Source organism: Tribolium castaneum, chromosome 3 (genome assembly GCF_031307605.1).
Source record: "Tribolium castaneum strain GA2 chromosome 3, icTriCast1.1, whole genome shotgun sequence".
Lineage (NCBI taxonomy): Eukaryota > Metazoa > Arthropoda > Insecta > Coleoptera > Tenebrionidae > Tribolium > Tribolium castaneum.
Window position 1 is genome coordinate 15,202,732 of NC_087396.1, and position 20,618 is coordinate 15,223,349.

At 38.0% G+C, this 20,618-nt stretch overlaps 1 protein-coding gene and 2 non-coding genes across 4 annotated transcripts; all 3 read left to right on the plus strand.

Moving 5' to 3' along the window:
- The first annotated feature begins 1,248 nt into the window (after nucleotides 1-1,248).
- Dpp10 (Dipeptidyl peptidase 10) lies at nucleotides 1,249-20,527 on the plus strand. Of its 2 annotated transcripts, none has more exons than XM_008197808.3 (14): nucleotides 1,249-1,337; nucleotides 1,525-1,666; nucleotides 10,592-10,805; nucleotides 13,407-13,501; nucleotides 13,552-13,679; nucleotides 13,977-14,188; nucleotides 14,235-14,505; nucleotides 14,833-14,956; nucleotides 15,763-15,992; nucleotides 16,573-17,121; nucleotides 17,175-17,390; nucleotides 17,993-18,150; nucleotides 18,971-19,182; nucleotides 19,228-20,527. In XM_008197808.3, the coding sequence occupies exons 2-14, from the start codon at nucleotides 1,637-1,639 to the stop codon at nucleotides 19,363-19,365; spliced, it is 2,577 nt and encodes an 858-aa protein (XP_008196030.1). In that variant the 5' UTR covers nucleotides 1,249-1,337; nucleotides 1,525-1,636; the 3' UTR covers nucleotides 19,366-20,527. The 2 variants fall into 2 exon arrangements, with proteins under 2 accessions (XP_008196030.1, XP_015837563.1); XM_015982077.2 differs by having other exon boundaries at nucleotides 10,595-10,805.
- Nucleotides 7,929-8,000, plus strand: TRNAH-GUG (transfer RNA histidin (anticodon GUG)). Its single transcript has one exon. It is a non-coding gene; the product is annotated as a tRNA-His (tRNA).
- TRNAH-GUG (transfer RNA histidin (anticodon GUG)) lies at nucleotides 9,985-10,056 on the plus strand. The gene has a single exon. It is a non-coding gene; the product is annotated as a tRNA-His (tRNA).
- Nucleotides 20,528-20,618: the final 91 nt, after the last annotated feature.

Below are 20,618 nucleotides of genomic sequence, written 5' to 3' on the forward strand. Positions count from 1 at the left end.
AGGGGATTCATTTCGGGGTGGATTTCGCACTGATAATCATTAAAAGTGACGCCTCAACAACTTGACAAAAATCGCAAACATCTTGTAGCGCGCATTTCAGGAAGTTTATGTAAATTAATTACTAAAGTGATCCACTCCTCGTTGCATTACTCCGGGCTCTTGGCTTTGATAGTCTGGAATTAATAAGTTAAATTTGGGGACATTACATTAATGGCGGAACATTTTGCTCCATTACATACGAAACAAAGTGGCAATCTTAAGTTTTAATAACGTTTTATTGCAGCGCGCTTGCTCTTGTTGCACTTTTTCTGATTGGCCTCGCGCTAATTGAATTAATATTGCAGACTGGGTAACTTTTCATTACAAACTGAAACGGAGTATGTCCCGTATTAGATTTAATTTAATTCATTAGACTCATTTCAAATCCCAATCCGTCCAATTGTGGACTCCAAGTGGGCTTTCTGAACTATCTCTATGGACCTAATGATGTTAAAACAGATCAGATTATCCACAGTATTATGTGCTTACAACATTATAATTTTTCCAAAATTTGGATTACAACGTGAGCATGGATCAATAAAAAATAATAAAAGGAAAGAAAAGATAATTCAGAAGTTGCGGGGAAGTTTTCAACTACTACCACCATTGCGTTTGTTTTCCTTTTCTGATTTTATCTTACAGTCAAGTTTGAAGTACCTACCCACACTGCCTTCAAGCACAAAGACTTCGAATATGAAATGAACAATATATGAGGGCTCATCACATTAACCCCAAAGACACAATTCAAATTAGTAATTATGTTGTATTCACCGCACAAAGAGGAAAATATGTCATTATCCGCACTTTAACCCCTTTAATAATGCAGCTTAATTTAGTAAATTTCCACGCACGAAAAAGCCGTCAATTTTCAATTTGGACGTAGATTTGAAACTCACTAACCACCCAATTACAAAAATATTAACGTGTTTCAAACACGCACTACAATTTAGAGCCGAGTCTTAAATTAGAAAGTGCTTTGAAACAAGAACAGTCTCGAGGGGCAAAAATTGTCGGAATAGAAGAAAGCAAAAGTTTGCAAAAGCTTCGCTGAAATTTGACTCCAGCTCATTAAAATAATTAAGGCTGGCCCAGTTTCGCACCACAAAGAGCCTATTCATGGTGGTTTCTTTCCTCCACGGCCAGGTTTATTAGACATGTGAAAGAAATGAAATAATAAACAATGCGGAAATGCGCACGCGCTTGTCTTACCCGGGCTCCATCCAGTTCTGGCAGCGTCGTTGATAAAGAAAGACGCGTCGCGACGCCTGCTTCAAAACTCCACTTCAGTGTGACCGAAGGTAAGTCGCTCCACTCCGGAGGAAATCGCTTGCACTTATGAAGTTTTGGGACAACAAAACCGACTTTTCTCTAACGAAAATAAGGAAAGCTTGTGATAAAGGATCAAAGCCGTCGGAAAAAAATTCATGAAATTTACTTGTTGCCTGAAAATTTTCAATTTTTTATGTGAATTGAAATTGTTTTCAGAACTGCGTTCGAGTCGTGCATGAAATGAGCCCCAGCTCGGCGAAGACGGCGCCGACTTGCTCCTGAGTTATGCTAGTAGTGTAGGAGTGCTCCTCGTGGGTGTGCACAAGACATGGCAGATCACGGTGACTTCGACGACGAGGTAGGTGCACATCCATCGATTGCAAAAGTGTCAACCTTTGTTTGGGTGATGGGAAATGCCAATGGGGTTTCCACCAAGTTGGTTTTATTCACCTACTTTTCAGCCCAATCGATAGCTTGCGGGTTGGCGCGGTGCGGAACGACCAAAGTCGCTAAATGGACCCCCGAATTATTATACTTATGTCCAAATTATAATTCCGAGTAATCGAGGAAAGAAAGCGAAAGTGGAAAGGATAAGGGAAATAACACCTGTTTTAGCTCGGGGAGGATTGCCGATCATTTATTGTTGGGGGTGGAAGAATAGAACGTCGTTCAAGGCGTGTATTGTTCATTTTATTTGTTTTTTGAGTGGTCGTTAGAGGAGGACAATAAAAAATTTGCAACTTTTTTATTCCCACACGTATTTTCGGTAATTTGGAAGCAAAGAACCGTAAATCTGCACTTAAGCTTATATCCACATCCACGATTGCAATATTATTTGAAAGAATAAATTTTTAATTATCTGTTTTGTTTTAATTGTTGATACGAAAAAAAATTCGTCATTTTTTCAAACACGAGTATAATAAACCAACCACAAAAGTAAAAATAATCAGCTACAATTTGAGTCAAACTCATCTCGCGATAATTACAATAGCAAATTATTAAGCTGCATTGACAAATTTTCTGTTCTTAAAACATACATAATTGAAGTCTTTTCTAAACAATAGATATACTTTGTATGTCTGTCGGTATTTAAAAGCAGCTCAACTACGCTTGGCTCAAGTATTTTGGAATTGTGACTAGTTCTAGGTAGATTATTCTTAGATAAGTTATTGATCCACGAGCAACAAATTATAATTCCTTAAGGTCAAAAAAAAGTTTAAATAGAGGATGTTTTGAGAACCATCACTAAATTTAAGGCAACTGTAAGTTTTTGTAAATTTTTAACTAAAGTGGTTGTCTTGAAATTAAGAATAACATAAAAGTAACAATTTGCATTCGGAAAGTACCGTTTTAGTGGAATAATCTATTCGGTCTTTTTTACTACACTTTTCATTAAATTAAATTTCAAATTAGTTTAGGTAACTAATCTTGCGGAAAGTGAGGTTTTGTTGAAAGAGTAAACCAACACAAGAACGAGGCGTTAGACGAGTTGTGGTAGCTTAGAAGTCAGTGATGCGAATACCTATTACTTGACAGCCATTTGGGCTGAAAACATTTCAATTTTTTAAATTAATACAACTGTAAATTAACACACCTGTAGTAGGTATTCGTCGGGAAGAAGCTTATTTTATGGACTAGTTATTTATTACTTTTATTAGTATATTTATTATTATGATACAGTTAGGATTTTATTTCGCTGAACATCACATAACGTACATAATGCTATTAAACATATAATATTCAGTTTTAAAAAGTCTATGTCAATGCATTACAAATAGTTCTATAGAAATGCCTATGTTCAATAAAATAAAATTTTCGTTGTATAAATAACTAATATCGTACATTTCGGAAACGTTGTTAATAAAAAAAAAATTGACCAACATTGTGGGTATGTTAAACAAAAAGTTACAGCTGAATTAATGTTTTGTTTGTCTTATAAACAACAATGCTCAAATATTTTTTTCTAACTTCTCAAATTAGATATCTTTTCATTCCTGTTAAATTAGGACTTTGGGAATAGGATGAATGATAAATCAATATAAAGATGATAAATTTATTTTAAAATGTAACTTACAACTAATATATTTTTTTAATAATTTCTCAACCTATGAGTAAGTAAGAAAACTAAAGTCAAGTCTAGACCATATATTCAGATACAGAGTGTATCAGCTATACCTGTCTTAACACAGCTCAACAAATAAATCATCTATTCTATTTGTAATTTTTCAATAAAAAATTCACAAATCTACTTTGAATTTGGAAAAGATAACATACCGAAACATGTACCGGCCTATGAACAATGAATATTGTTGCTATGAATACAAACTAACTATTAAAAACTGTCCGTCTATACAAAAGAAAGGAGAAAAACAGTAAAAATTATAAATAAAAATTTTGCAAAACGCTGTATAGAAAAGTTTTTATATTTCATGAGTTTTATTACGTGGTAAAATTAATACACGTATGTACATGGCAGCAGTTGTTGACGAAATGTTTTAAAAAGTAGATTCCACGCCTCAGAATAAAGAATATAAAAATAATTGTAAATTCAAAGTAAATCAACGTTTATACTCCAACAAGTAAACACAGATTTTGTTTGTGGTAAACATTTGCTCTCGCATACCTACGGCATCATTGTTCCGTATTAGTTGATAGATCAAATCTGTTGTTATTGTCTTATCTACCCGAACAGTTAATTTTACAGTCACTTTTATGAGTTTAGTTTAATTAGATAAAAGCGCGAAAACTGCTATCGTAAAACCAGCAGATTTTCTAACAATTCTTAAAACGTTGTGACAACCATTACTCACGTTGTTTCGAATTTCCTTTTAAATGAATTAATTCCCATGTATACATTATTAGTTATTACCGATATTACTACAATTAAAGATATTTCTAATTAAAAATTAAATTTGTACGAGCATAGGAGTAATACATTATGAGGAAAGCATAACGTGTGGGTTTCTAACGATTGAAATTAAATTACCTACCTAAAAATAAACTAATTACAATTTTATTCATCAAAAGGTCAATTTACTATTTTTTTCATTTTACATGGTTTATTCACACTCTTGATAGAGTTGACGTCAAAAAAGTAACACCTTTGCATTCTGAAGCAATTAACATTTGTATTAATACCACATCACAATGACTGTGTCGAATTTTCCTAATAAAATTTTACATCTTTTTCTTTTGGAGTCTTTTCATTTGTAATTTAATCTGGCGGGATATAAAATCTTAGCATGATGATTTGCTTATGTTTGCGGCACACAGCTAATAAGTCTGAAAGCCATGCTTTTGTTGTTTCATTTAGCACACAAACATGGAAAAATGAAAATAAGAATTGCGACATTTTTACAAAATTGCTTAAAAATTGTGAATAAAAAATCTTCGAGTAGTTCAACATTCCTGACTCATTTTTGCAATAATTTTCTGCAACCTTGTCTTTGTATAAAGTGCTACTCTTCAGGAAAGCGCTCTTTATTAGAGTAAACATTTTTAAAAAAGAACAAAGCCCGTTCAGAGATGAATGGGGTAATTTAATATCGGCTCATGTCGTCAAATATCCGGATACGGATGTCAACGCTGCTGACCTGCAATCCTAGCAGTAAATGGTATATTTTACGGCAGACACCATCTGCTGAAAACATAAAAGGCTGGGAAGCGGTTTCTCTGAAAACAGAATGGGCTTGAGTCTCAATGTTTTCGCCGAATTTCCCCACTATGATCCAAGGGTTAATATTCAGCTAGTGTGTGCTGAAATTTCAGTCGATTTCCCCTTAGATAACATGCCTAATTGTGGGTGCGACAGCGTTTGTGTAAAAATACTTATTGTTTTTTAATACTTGGAAGCACCCTCACAATGAAAAGGACCGAATCAAGCTGAAATCTCTCGCGAGCTGGCACCTCGAAAGCACTGACATTAATCTTTTTAAATCTAATATAAACATTTGAGTTACTCTGGCTTGTTTATGAGCTTGGCCCGAACAAAGCTACAAAAGGGGGATTTGGTGCGCCAATAAAAAATAAGTGCATCTCGCGCTTTACTAAATTTACGAGGAACACATTTTTTCGGTATTCTAAAAGCAAGAATTCGTTGGAAACAGTAAAATGTTACGTTTTAACAGTTTTGGCACTTAATTAGAGAAATTCCTGAAATGCAGTACAGATTGTGAGATTACTTAAAGTTTAAACATTCTGCACTGGTTACTTACTTCTTCTAAACCTACACATTGTAATTAAAGTTTAAATCCGGTTATTGTGTTTTTCAAAAATCATGAACACACTTAGAAAAGAGAGGAAAAACCAAGTTTTCTGTTAAGATATTCCATTCGGGTCTCGCATTTCCGATGAACAAAGCATCGGAATCCTGATTGACGACATATTTCTCGAGAGCCTCCTCCCATCCTGATTAAAGCCGTGCCTGAATTAACTTTATCTCCGATCGAAAGTAAACTGTGCGGAAGCTTCCGTTAGCCATCGTATCGCTTTTATATATCTCTATGAAGTATTCCCAAAGCTCGTCCACCAATTGATTGTAAATCGTTTAAGACAACTTGGGATTTTATCGGTCAACTGTTGCCATTCCCGGTGCAAATCTTTCAGGCCAATGACATTTTTCCGGATTTAAGTTATGCCTATCAACAATCCAATATTTCTCCTTAATGTTCGTCGACCTTTTCAACAAGCAAATAAATCAAGCAGAGCGCTTAAAGCTCCATGTAACCCGATCGCGTGTCTTGACATTGACAAAGCTCTCGAGCGCTTTCACAATATACAGAATCAACCTTTAAACTGGTTATCTTTTCGTGACGAGACCCTCCGGTAACAGACGTGTTGCTCGTTCTTTTCGACCAGAAACTGCGATAACTGCTGAAAAGCTTCAGAGGCTCATTTGCATGAAACAGTCGGCCGGAGCGGGATTTGAATACTTTCAGGAAAAACAGCAAGAGGATAAGTTGCCTTTTGGAATTCGTAATGACCCATAAACTGAGCATTTAAAAGAAATAAAACACCAAATCGTGGAAAAAATATCAACCATCAGGAATACCGCCAGCTTTTAACGGACGGCTCATGTTTCCAGGAAGCCAAACTAAAGCAAGAATTGCAGTCACAACACGCCAAAGGTCTTTTTCGAGCTAATAAATCAGAGCGATGACATGTAAACAAAAATCAATTTGCAACTTTTGGTGTAATTATTACGAGAACATTAAACGGGTACTTGCTCCCGCCTCGGAGGAAAATAAGTAAAACTTTAAGCCATTATTAAACATTTGCAGCTGCAGAGAAAGTAAAACAATAAAAGTTGCACGAGATTTTCTTCCTCGCTTCCAACTTTCAGATCTGTCCATTAGCATCTTTATATGTTTTTTTATTTCCATTTTTACATAATTTGCCTATTTGTAGTTCTAAAAGGCATTAAAACGAGAAGTCCGAGTTGAATATCAATCTTTTTCCAATTTGACAAAACTCCGAAGTCGGCCGGAATATTATTAGCACAATATCTGCTCGTAGTAATAAGAGGGTGCGCATTTTCTAAAAGAATTGATTTAATTTAAGGGTCTGAGCTGGTTTGTGCACTAACGCGATTGCTCATGCCCGAGTTGCGCTAATTTAAGTGTCAAAGGCCGGATTAAGACGTTACATTAAAGCAGCATCTTCCAAAATTAATTTATTCCCTTTTAATTAATCTTCCTCCATATTTCTGCTGATTATTAGGATTTGAATTAAAAAATGTACATGGGAATCGAGGCAATGCTAGTGGAAACTAACCAATTATCTGTCTTTTATTTTTACATAAACCTCGGTTGACTGAATATTGATTACTTGCCACCCTGAACACAATGCCCCATTCAAACAGAAATGCGAAATAATTAAAAACAGGAACGGAAATACAAGATTTCCATCTACATTCAATTTGTTAAATGAGATTCTAGAAGGCCCTACACTAACGTACTTTGACAGTTGCGATGATACTAGGAAATTTTATTTTAAAATGGGGCTACAAAGAGGGCAACGAGAAGTTTCTTGTCGCGATAAAATTTTATATTCTGTCTCAAACGGATACCGAGGGATAAGGTGACTTGCTGTCTTCATTGTGGAAAAACTTCGTTCTTTATTTAGTCTCTCATGAAGCATTGACTCCTCTTGGAGCAAAATGCATGAAGATTCTCTATTGTTGCTCGGAGTTGGAGAAATTATGTCGTCACCCAATTTGTCAGCTTGTGTAGTGCTGAACCAATTTGCATATATGCAATTTTCAACTCGAGAGTATTAATCACGGAAATTTATGACTGTGCATAAGCACGCTTAGACTATTTGCGCTCTCGTAAAATATGCCCCAAACCCAAAATTTATTAATATGGTAATTAATAGTCACGTACTTAATTGTTTGCTTTTAGTCAAAAGACAAAAAGAGTCATCTGCATTTACAAAAGTGTTTGAAAGATCTAGAAAAGGAGTTTAAAGCGTGGCGGCTGCAGGTTGCGTTCCAATCGATTCGGATTCAAGTTGGACATTAATTACAATCTTTTGCTTCGGTAGCTTTAAAACTGGAGCAAGGAGAAAGCGTTTCACCTTGCCTGAGCCGTTCAAATTGACTTCCATCAAGATCTCAGCTAGCCGTGATCGTCTAGTGGTTAGGACCCTACGTTGTGGCCGTAGTAACCCAGGTTCGAATCCTGGTCACGGCATAGAGATTTTCTTTTGTGGAGTGAAAAATCCTCCCAATTTATTAGGAAAGCTGCGACAAATGGGTCAAGTTGGAATAAACGAAACTGATTAATGGCAGTCCAGTCCGAAGCGACATTTGACAAATTCTTGGCCAGATTCCTGCTAATAAATTTGCGATGTTTCGTCATATTTTTTACAAATATTTGCAGTAAAGGCAAGTGAAATGGCGGAATAATGGGATTAGGCGCGAGGCGAGCTTTTTACATTCGCTTGATAAAGACAACCGTGTAAAAAGCTGCGTCGTTTCAAAGACCTGAAAATAACACCGAGGCGTCAATCGAAACCCATAAAACAAACATTCCAATTGGGAAAGCCGACGACGAGTCAAAATCAATTTTCTCCGTGCGTGTGCGAAATTGTTGTTTGTTTTTAAAGAGGTTTCTGGAAGTGACGTTCGCTACTCACCTAATTAGGTTAAAATTCACGCCTGACAGTGACACGAGACTGATTAATGGCAGAGTTAATATTAGATGAGTCAAGTATCGATTCCCTTATTTTTCTGATTAAAAAAAACATTGAGGATGGAAATTTCGCTCCGAGTTAAGTAACGCGAGATAGTAGGTAGCCTCTCTGAAGTATCATGAAAATGTGTAGTTTTTCATCTGAAATTATTATCAAACTCTCTTTTATCTGACTCGGCTAACAATAGCTGTCTCAAGATGACTGAACGAAACAAAACCTTTTATATCCTCAAAAAACACAAAACTCCGACGAAAAATCACCACTCGCAGCAAACTCCCAAAAATAATTATAATTGCACCAAATATTTCACAAGAAGTGTTGAAGAATTCAAGTTAAGTTTGGTTATCTGAGAGCTTCCCACTTCCGTTTCCGCCTCCTCGCAAAGTTTCTTAGTTCGATGCTCGTTTCTGATAAAATATGTATATGTGTGTTGCTGTCTCTCACATAAAAAGTGTGTCTGCGAGATGAGAATTTCCAAAAGAAAAACGGGAGGAAAAAACGAGGAAAATGCACTAAATGTAATTACAGCGAAACGATTGGAATTCTTGTCGACGCCGCAGCTTTCATGTTGGAAAAGCAGCTACAAAGCTCACGATGTCGTGGCACGTAATTACTACTCCACTGGAAATGGTAATTATGGCAGAAATTAATTAAGGTACTGCCGACCTTTCTGGTGTTTGTTTTATGGCTCGGGAATGAATGCAATTTGTGAGGATTTGGAGAAAAATGCCACACAATGCGACGGAAATGTAATTTTAAAACGATAGAACAAGCTTGTGACATTTCAAACGGGGGAACAACTGGTGCCGTGTAATGTTATAAAGCACGTGCCATTTGGCACTTACCCGGACTTTCACTATTCAATTACCGAAAGCGAAATGAATTAAACTACTAAATTTTTAACTCTTGATCCATTGTATTTCTCATAAACTGATTCAGATTTTTCACAGAACACTGAGTGCATAATAGATGGGTGGTCAATAAAAAATTCTTCACAAATAAAAAAATATCAATGAAATTAGATCTTTACAAAGAATTTTCTAAAAACTTTTTTGAAGCTTTCATAGTAAACATGTTTATGAAAAATAGAGGAATAGTATAGTAGGTATTCCAATTAGTAGGGTATTTGCCAGTAACATACAATTTTGTTTTCCATTATTTAGAAAAACAGTTAATGAGATCAATTTATCTATTTCCGGATCGCTTAAGCATTAAACCGAACTTGTAACACTGCAACGATCAATACAAACAAATGACTGCAGGCAACAGAACCGCTTTCACTAATTGATCTAAAGCAAAAACCACCAAGCAATAAAAATAGAAAAGTAGAACCAGTAAATTGGTACGGTTTTTTGTAGGCGCAAACTTTACAGCGGATTAAATTAGCTGCAAAAAACTGCACGCTATTTCATGAATATTTAAATTTCAGCCAACCGAAAGAAATTAAAGACTGCCTCTAAGAAAGTAAAGAAATTGTATCAAGCCGTGATCGTCTAGTGGTTAGGACCCTACGTTGTGGCCGTAGTAACCCAGGTTCGAATCCTGGTCACGGCAAACCATTCTTTTATTTTTTTTTATATAAAAACTTATATAAATACATCAGTTACCTGAAATTTGTAATTATTTTTAAATTTTCAAATAATATTTACACTCTAAATTATTCAGTTTTAGTTGTTTAGTGCTATTTCGTTAAAAATGAACAAAAAATTTATAATAAATAGGTAATTTGTTTACATTTTTTGAGGGTTTATGCACGTTAAACCGAGCTTCAAATTTACTACATGGTTGAAAATATGATTTTTTGGTTTTCTGACCAAGATATTTTTCCTTTGAAGAGTTCGCCAAAAATTGGCCAAAAGGTCATCATGTTATTGAGTCTGGCACCATGTTTATGTAAGTTTTTAATTTAGAAACTCAATTATCTTGATAAAAATAACAATAAATTCACCGAATGTGGACGAAGATAGTTAAGGGCATTATTTCTTATGATAAAACGGGCTCAAAATCCTGCCTATCCACTATAAAAATGTGAAGCTCTGTTTCTGGAAAGCGCCTTTAGCCCGGTATCTAGAGTCCTTCCTTGTTTCAGGAGCTCGTGTCCAGCAACACGAACCAAAGGAATTGGCGCGGAATCCTCATAGCGCTCCTCGTCATCGTGGTAGTTCTGGCCTTGATTGTGACATCTGTAGTCCTCCTAACTCCCCCAGACGAAGGTCCCCGAATTAAAGGAGCCAGATTTAAGCTACAGGACATCCTCAGCCACGACTTCCAGCCGTTGAGGTTTAACGGCACGTGGATTTCAGGTCAGTGGAGAAAGAAATCGATGGCTCGCGAATGACGGAGGAGGTTTTCCTGCAAACGATATCCACATGCATTATTTATGGCTGTGCTTCCGAAAGATATTCGGGAATAAATCGTCCGGGAGGTCGAGGCAGATTAAACGAGCGCGGGGGTTTGAAGGACGCTGATTGGGGGTGCAACAAGCGAATCTATAGATGGATTTCCAATAATTTTACACAGAAGTTTTATAGATGAAACGAAACATAAATAATAAATTCACGAGTATTCACTTTACATATTTTACTGAACATGTGTCAATAATGTGTTTTGAATGTTTTTAAGTGATCAAACGTCTACGCAAACTTACGACCTTTGGGTCAACTAAGTTAAGAGTGTACGCAGCACATATTTCAAAAATAAATTTCTACAAACGTAAACGTATTTTATCTACAAGACTGTGTTTTGAGCCTTGTAAAGACTTGTTCAAATAAATGCCCCCTAGTTGCAATCTTAAACACCCATGACATTGATTTTGTAAGCTCTCTAGAGTGCCTTCAGCTCTGCTAACAAATTACATTCTAAACTCTCTAACATCCCCAAGTGGAATTATTGAATATCGCAGTGACGCGCCCCATTTCGTAATTTCGTAACAAATAAATTAGACACCTATTATAGGCGCGCTGCTAAGATTTACGCTTAAGCTGTTAAGGTAGCAAAGAATGCCGCATTGTTTAATTTTGAAATTGCGGATTCAATATTGCCGCAAAATTTCACAAAAAGCAATTGTGCGACAGTCGCTGTTTCCCCATCTTTGTACAGAAAGTTTCCAGGGTGTTTCTCCGTATAAAACGAAGTTTTGATAAAAGGATTTCCAATTTTTGTTTACTCGGACGTAGTATTACCGAAAAATCAACAACTCAGCTCCGTTCTTGCAGGATAGGGCAAATCCACGGTCATTTATATACGCGGGCATAAAACACAATGACAAATAACTTCACTCTGCAGAATAATATATTTGGAGCATTTTTCTTTTTGGGATATGTCATAAGAGTGTATTTTATCTTTTGACCCCTCTACGCTTTTTGATGAAACGCGAAAGCTATTGTAAAGCAGAAACCCTAGTTTTGCGAGTTTACACGCATGTCACTTCATAAAAATTTATTTTTTTAATATTTGTGTGTGGTGTTTTATACCCGCATAATCAAAATATTGATTCGTTCAGCATTGCGTTTGTGTATGCAATGGATTCAACAACATTTATGTTTTTGGTGTTTTGTGGGATTTCCGCTTTATGGTCGGTTTTATTGACTAACGCAACCGCGAATTAAGCAATTTTATGCACAAACATGTTTTGTACGAACTGATTCGCTGTTTCCATCTGCAGCAAGTAGTAAGAACGCTCAGTGCTGCTAGAAGAAAATTGCAACCGAGACTAAAGTGATTTCAAAATTGGAACTTTCCGAGTTAAGCGAATTGGCTGAAACGATCTGAAAGGAACCGTTTTCAAGCTTGAGACTCTCGTCACCTCGAAAACGGTGACATTAATCTCGTTAAATCTAATATACATGCAAGCTCCTTTTGTCTCATTGCACATATGGCACTTGATGAAAATGCGAAGTGGAGTCAAACTTGTGCAGCTTGTGAAATTTTTATTTTGTGTCAGGATAAGTTTGCCAGGTGATTGGGTAAAGCGAGATGTAATTATCCAATTGGAGCGTAGCGTTAATGTAGCTAAGCTAACTGTAATTCACTTGCTACAAACAGAAAATGGTGTAAAATACGACATTAGTGTTTTGGTGTTGTTGAATTAGTTAGCGTGTTCCAGTAATTGGAGCAAAATAAGAGAATAAAAGAGATGTTCACACATGACTGGTTTGGCATAAAAAACATAAATCGGGTTTATCATATCCAAGTTAAATCCTCTTTCGTTTTAAAGCCATCGATTTATCTTCTCTCACAAACTAATAATTTCGCTAATGGCAAAAATTTATCTTCTGAAAGAATTTGAAATGATCTCTGAAAACACACTTCCCCCGTTCACACGCGACCCGATCGATCCCACAATTAATATTTAACCACCTCTTTTAATGGCCAATAATCTATTTCGTCGACCTTTTACGCAATATTCGACTTTCGGTGCCCTTCCATGCAGTAAATTAAAGCTCTGTTGCTTTTAATAATTCTCCGTATGGAGATTCGGATTTTTCTCGTTTATATTAATTTGACGAATCGTTTCGTGAGTTGATTCTGTTACGTCTCAATGGATACGTTCTGTTAGGATTGAATTACTACAATGCCTATTCGAGGACGTAACGGCGGGGTAGAAAGAAAATTGAATTTCTTGTAAAAATGGAATTTATTGTGCTCTTTCTGGAACGTATCGCCACGCAACCTCCCGATCGCTTATTCAAATAGACACATTTCGAATCTCTTGCCCCAAAAATTAAAATCATCAAGTGAAGAATAATCCTCTACAAAACAAATCCCTGTGGGGAAAAGACTTCTCATCTGGGAAGGGTTAAACATAAATTATTTACGATGCGAAATCCCTCCGTCGTTTAAGCAATTACTTTCCGGTCTCCCCCCGGAAAATCCGTACGTTTTTCCAGCTGGGAATGTTTCAGGCGAAGAACTAGTCTACAAGGACCAATGGGGCGGCATCAGCATTATGCACGCGTCCAACCTGTCTGTTCGCACTTTGATGTCCAACCAAACCTTCGTAAGTAATTATTACGGCAGTTGAGGCGTTCTGTATTGCCCTTTTTACAGTTGCGGTTGAATCCAGCCAGATTTCAGCTCAGTGCGGACCAGCGCTATCTGCTTCTGGCACAGAACGTGCAGAAGTTGTTCAGGCACTCCTACTTGGCGCAGTACACAATCTACGACATTCAGACAGGGTAGGTGGTTCACCCATTCAATTTAATTAGGTCACCGATTCGTGATAACGTCGCTCAAAACACACACAAAATAAAAATAACTCACAAAGCAGATATTTTATTGTAGGAGTTCGTATTTGTTTAGTCAAGTCAAGATGAGCTTTCTTCGCTTTTTCTCTGAATTATTTAAGCGCGTAATAATAATTAGGTACTTGGCGAGCCTTTCAGCCTATACAAATTACGTCTGAAGTGGCGACCGGCGCGTCAGATAGGCGCTATCAGAAAGTATAATTTGCCTTCCTATCAAATTATTTACAGTAACGATTTCCCTTTGCGTCCGATGCCGGAAACGGAAGAGCACCCCTACCTGCTCTTAGCCGAATGGGCGCCCCGAGGCCGCGGCCTCATAATGGTGCAGGATTACGATATTTACTACAGGAAGAGTCCCACTTCGCACACTGGCTATAGGATAACCAACAGCGCGGTTCCGGGCGTGGTGAGTCACGGAGTTCCGGACTGGCTCTACGAAGGTAGATACGCCGTCTTAAGTAACCGGAGTAACCCATCGTCTTGCAGAAGAGATCCTGGGCAGCAACAGCGCTTTGTGGATGTCTAGCGACGGCCTTTTGTTAGTTTTCGCGTCTTTCAACGACAGTTTGGTGGAGGAGTTGAGATTCCCGTGGTATGGATCGGCGAACGAAGGCCGGCTTTATCCCGATATCCGGTCGCTCCGGTATCCCAAACCTGGAACCAGAAACCCCAAGGTAACCCTGACCATAGCCGACTTAGCCGACACGTCGAATATCAAGATAAAAACCGTGATCCCACCAGTTGCACTGGCCAATGTGTAAGTCTAAGAAGACCTTATTGCATTTCCAGGACTTTACTCTAAAGGGTTTCGGGGGGTTGTTTGCGATCCAATTAATTATTTAATAGAAATAAATTAAAACTTGCCGGGAACTCTGTCTATAATACCCTCTTTAGGATATTCGCTCCGTTTCTTAGCATAGAAATTGCAAATTTTATCTGGCGTAAATCGATCCAGATGCGACTCCAGTAAGCGTTAATTTATTCCGCAGCAACAACAAATATTGTAGTCTTTATCACGGGAAGTCAGACGCTTCGTTTACGATTAGTTTGATGTTGTTCGCGCTGAAATTGTTTGCGGTTTCAGGGAATATTACTTCACTTCAGTTTCTTGGATCAGTTTGACGGAGATTTCAGTGGTTTGGTTAAACAGGCCGCAGAACTTATCCCTGATCACAATATGCACCAGTCCTAAATGGGATTGCCGAGAGGTAAGCACCTTGGTGAAAAAAAAGTGATGACGATGGCTGAATAAAATCTCCAATCTGATTTTTTATGTCCACTCCAGCTATCCCGGTTTTATTATTATAGACTTATAGGTAAATCATTTCGATACGATCCGAGAAGAATTATCAACAGTCATCCTTCAATAATAAGAAATTTACGGGCAGTAAAACTGAATTTATGACATTTTTATGAGGTTGTTTTAGTATCTGCATCATAATAAGGTAAAAATAGTATGATAAGGTAGGGCAAATGTTCCCTCAAACTGAATGAATCATTAAATTGTGAATAAACCGAAGTTAGCATCTCCGACATAATCTCTGACCCAAGTGGTGCTAAAATGAAAAAGTTTTCTTCCCTTCCCTCTTAGCTTCCGTCAGAAAAAAATTACGTGTATTTCAAGTCATCATTATTTTTATTAAACATGATAATTATGGATTGTTTTAAACTTGGCGAAAGTAGCAAAAGATTTTATCCTCGCGTATTTGGTGGTAAAACACATTTAGTTGTGATTCAAAAGTGCTCATCCCCAGAGCTGTTCATTAGCAAACTTTGTCGATGGCGAAACTCTCTCAAAGTTTGGTTAAAAAACCTCAGTTTTTCGCAATCAATAATCCTCAAACAAGAAACAACTTCGTCATAAACCCCAAACTTTTCCGGATGAAAGGGCAAGCAATTAAATAAAGACTCAGCAAAACTTGGCGGCACATTACCAACTTTCGAACATGAGATTCAGCAGTTCTTCCGAACATAAATTTCCGCCAGCCGTTATTTATCAATATTTCCTCTCTAGACCCAAAGGATCACCAGCGACGGTCACGGCTGGGTGGACATGGGCGACAGCCCCGTCTTCGGCACCGACAGCAGCAATTACATCACGGTGGCACCCGTCAGAGACGGACCCGCCGGTTATTTCCGTCACGCCGTCTCCGTCAATATCCCGAAGAGGCGAATTATTCCTCTCACACATGGGAAGTACGAGGTGACACGTATTCTTACTTGGGACCATTCGAACGATGTCATGTAAGTCGGAATTTGACATTTTGGGCTGTAGGGAGCACGTGGCTTGAATATCACGATTTGAAAAACTGAGGCAGAGTGTAATTTAATATGCTGTTTGTATGCAAAGACTGGATGAAGCCAAAGCTTCGGTTTGGGCAAAAGTGGCTCTGAAATTTATTTATTTTCGCTGCAGTTGTGAGCCACGACGCGAGATTTAGGGCTCCAGCTTCCGCCGTGCACATGAGCTGCGGAGTGGAAGAATGTGATATATTACAGACCAGTATTAATTATCATTTTTTGATTTAAGTTTAAAGGTAATGTCCTGAAGTTCTTACGTTTTTACTAGATTAGAGGGAGGTGAATGGCAGTCTCTGTATGCAGAAGAGGGTTGAAAAGCCGTCTTTTTATTAAACCTCCCTTCGACAAACATAATTAAATTAAGCGTACCTCCATATTTCGTGCGATTACTTAGGTAAATTCAATTCGCCCTAATGTTGACCCAAAAACTGAACACCGCTACATGCATGAAATATTTATGCGCTCCGAAACTCAACAAGTCCGCCTCCGCGCGATTTATAATACATTTTCTCCCTCCAAACAGTTACTTCTTGGGAATACCCGAGAGTAAGCCGGGCCAGCAGCACCTCTACCGAGTGACTTCAGTCCCGCCACGGACCGGAGCGACGCTGCCTCCTCCGGTGTGTCTAACCTGCGTCCCGGAGCCTGCCCCTACCACTCCTCCTTACTTCTTCATGGACGAAGATATCTACCTCCTCAAAACCAAATACTGGGATGAAGACGAGGAAAGCGATGTGATCACAACACCGGCGCCCAAGCGGCGCAAAAAGAAACCAAAAGTAACACCAACTGAACCTTCATGCCTCTACCACAACGCTATATTTAGCCCTAACTCGAAATACTACGTCTTGGAGTGCCTTGGTCCGGGGATTCCCTACAGTGTTTTGTACAAGACGGCGATGCCCAAGCCGAAACTTATCGTCAATCTGCAGAACAATACCAAGTTGAGGGAGATGGTGGCCAAGATGGCCATGCCACAAATCAAGACCTTCCCGGTCCAGATTTCCGGGGGGTACCAAGCGCATGTAAGGCTGCACTTACCGCCCGGCTTGCGGGAAGATGAGATTACCAGGTGACTAAATATTTGTGTCAGGTCAAAAATTGCTGATTTTGTTGTTTCTTGAGGTATCCGCTCGTCGTCCAAGTGTACGGCGGTCCTGGTAGTCAGCTGGTGACGGAAAGGTGGCGAGTCGATTGGAACACGTATTTGACAGGAAACAAGGACTTTATTATTGCACAGATCGACGGACGAGGGTCTGGAGGTCAAGGCCACCAACTTCTGCACAAAGTTTATTACAAATTGGGGTCGGTCGAAGTGGCTGATCAGCTAGAAGTTACAGAGTAAGTTCAGTTCAGCTCGATAATGCATAAATTTACGGAATGGACGTCCGGAACGTCGAGTCGATTGTTCTAAATTGCGGAATTGGGTTAGTCAAGCGCTGTAACTTACACGAGCGAAGGAAATTTCGGCAGATTTTGCACGATATTTCAGATATAATTTGCTAAACCCAAACAAACAATTTTTTTGGTCAAGACTTGAAATTCGGGGCGAATAAATTTCTTGCATCGTAAATTTTACTCAGACGAATTATCCAAGTGCTGGCATTCGCCCAAATGCGCTCTTTTATTTATCTTATCAATCGCCGATCATAGTCTCTATTGGCTTTCCTTGTGTACGCATCTACTTGGCAAACGATGGGATGCTGCATCGTCTGTGGTAAATGGGGCAAAAAGCCTCGGTTTAATTCCGACCTATCCCAGTAATTTCGCTCTGAACCGAGACATAGCTATGTTTCTAGATCCTCTTATCCACCCTTTTTTACGCGGATAATGTTCGTTGAGCACATCACTGCCGTACAAGACAAAACAAGTAGATTAAACTTGGAGCAGCCGATAAAACCCTGCTTAATTTACCTTGAAGAAAAAATAAATTTGTATTCCAGATACTTGCGAGACACACTCCACTTCATCGATAAACGGAGGGTGGCCGTTTGGGGATGGAGTTATGGTGGGTTCGTCGCCGCATTAGCGCTGGCAAGTCCCAAAAGTGTTTTTCGATGTGCCATCGCCGTGGCTCCGGTTACCAATTGGAAGCTCTACGGTAAGCTTTTAATGGCTTAAACACTTCAATTAAGTCAAAAATTGAAAACAAAACTTAGGTTATTAATATTATTAAGAAATATTGAAACTAGTGCCCGTAATAAATGGTTACAGTTCTAAGAAAAATATAGTAATTAATCCATTATATCGACCGGCTTTAGTTAAAAGCTAAGCAACTTTGCCGCCACTTGTATTCCGATATTTTGTTTCTTTATTAAGTTTACAAAGTTTAAAGTTTGCATGTTTGTAGTTCACGTCTCTACGCTTCAATAGTTATTGGCGTTCGGCTATTCAGCAGCTTCAAATCTAAATTCCCGGTTTTATGACATTTCTTGATGTAATCGTTTCGATTTACTGCCGCGATACAATGTCCAAATAAATCTGTTCGGGGCTTATTTTTACAAATTGTATTTTTTGGTGTAGTAATATTTTCGAGACAAAAGTAGATTTTTTTGCATTCTATGATTTAAAATTGTAAATAAAACACTACATAAACTGAAACTATTCTATTCTATTATTTTTTAATATGATTATTACAGCTATTATTGTTCAAATTTGGCTTATCGAGGGATATTGCATTAAATAGTGAATAGCACATTGCTATTCAATTTCAGACATCGGAGGAAAGAAAGAGGAGATAAAGTTAAATTTACTTCTTATTCAACTATCATGGTTGTCAGCTGACGTCCTTTCAGCCCGACCGGAATAAAAATATCGTCCATTATCCTTATTTATATTTTATTTTGTTTTGTTATGGCCGTTTCAGTCTGCGATGCGTGAATTTCATTTCATTTCGGTGTTTTCTTTTCGAACGGTTTCAGACTCCGCCTATACGGAGCGCTACATGGGCCTGCCTAACGTGACGGACAACTACAAAGGATACGACGAGGCCGACGTTAGCAAAAAAGCGCATCTGCTCAAGGATAAAATGTTTTATCTAGTGCACGGCTCGGCCGACGACAATGTCCACCTTCAGCAATCTATGGCTTTGGTGAAATCCCTCTCAGAGGCTGGAACGCTTTTCCGACAGCAGGTAGTGCTACAGTGTGCTTGGACGCGTTCGATTTTCTAATTTCAGATTTACCCGGACGAAAGCCACGGGTTGGGCGGAGTGAAAAAACACTTGTACAAGAGCATGGGCCAATTTTTCGACGACTGCTTCCAGAAACAAGTTCCTCCAGAATTCAAAGCGGGATTAAGGAATGATGTCGAGTAGTACACTTTTAACGATTTCCTCAACTAAGTGATGCCAAACTGAGGATGTCCCTATCGCTTTATATACAACATCCAATTTGATTCCGACGGGATGTTAGTGATGAAAGTGCCAAATTTTGATGTTCTCGATGTTAGTAGACTTGCAATTGCAATAAGAGTGGAACTCAGGAAATCAGAAGGAACGCCCTTAAACCCCTAGAAAACAGAACAATAAGGGACACCTTGCGCTGTTCTGCGTAGCTACAATCAGTATTAATTGGCGAAGAACATGACATATCTTAAGTCGACTCGTCTTCAAGGTTCCACGTCCCTGCATTTTAATGAATATAGTCAATGATAACTTGTGGATAGTAGATTTTAAAATGACCAAATCCTAGATAGACAACCTCCAATAATCATTCAAGTTTCCATGATATTTTAGCTGGTAAGGATAGTGTTCAGAGGGTCTATTTCGAGCCATAAGCCTTAACTCTGACCTTCTCGTCATTTTAGTTCCCGTTCTTTTATCGTTTTGTACAAAAATAAGTCAATTTTTAACGATGGCGTACTCAATTCTGAACACTGGTGACTTTTATCATGTACTCATCTTGTAAATATTTGATTCGTAGGTAGCTGTACAGATATGGGTCCAATAACTGTTCTATTTTTCCAAAAGTGCACGGTGTGACTTACGCACGATCTAGCAATAACCATTTCGCTCTAATAACTCTTGAACAATCTGCTAGTCAAAATAGACCATTGTACATATGGCTTGACCCAAACAATCTGATAGTCTCGATAGATACTAAAATAGTGAGATTAGTAGGTTTCAGTTGGTAGAAATTTGTTATTGTACAGCGAGGAAAACTTTACCATTGTTGCCAACTTTGAAAGCTCAAAAAATGTGAGACGCTGTTCAATATTGTTTGTATATAAAAGACAAGTTTTTTGAATGAGTTCTTTTAGAAGAGATTGTTTTGTTGTTAACACGCCTTAATTTCGTCGATCATGTGATACCTCCTATCATCCGTTTTGAGGAAATTTATTGTAAATATCTTAAAGACGTTCTTGCATCTATCATTCGGTGGTTGTTCACACAATAGTATACTTGAAGTAGATTATTGAAAATTTACTAGATTATTATATTGAAAATTATAAAACAAATAAAGACAAATTCAAACTGATTGTTTTTTAATCTCCCGCATTACCACAATTTACACTCATAAACCAATCTACTGATGGCTAAATTGCTTTAAATAAGTCCGTTCTTGGTAA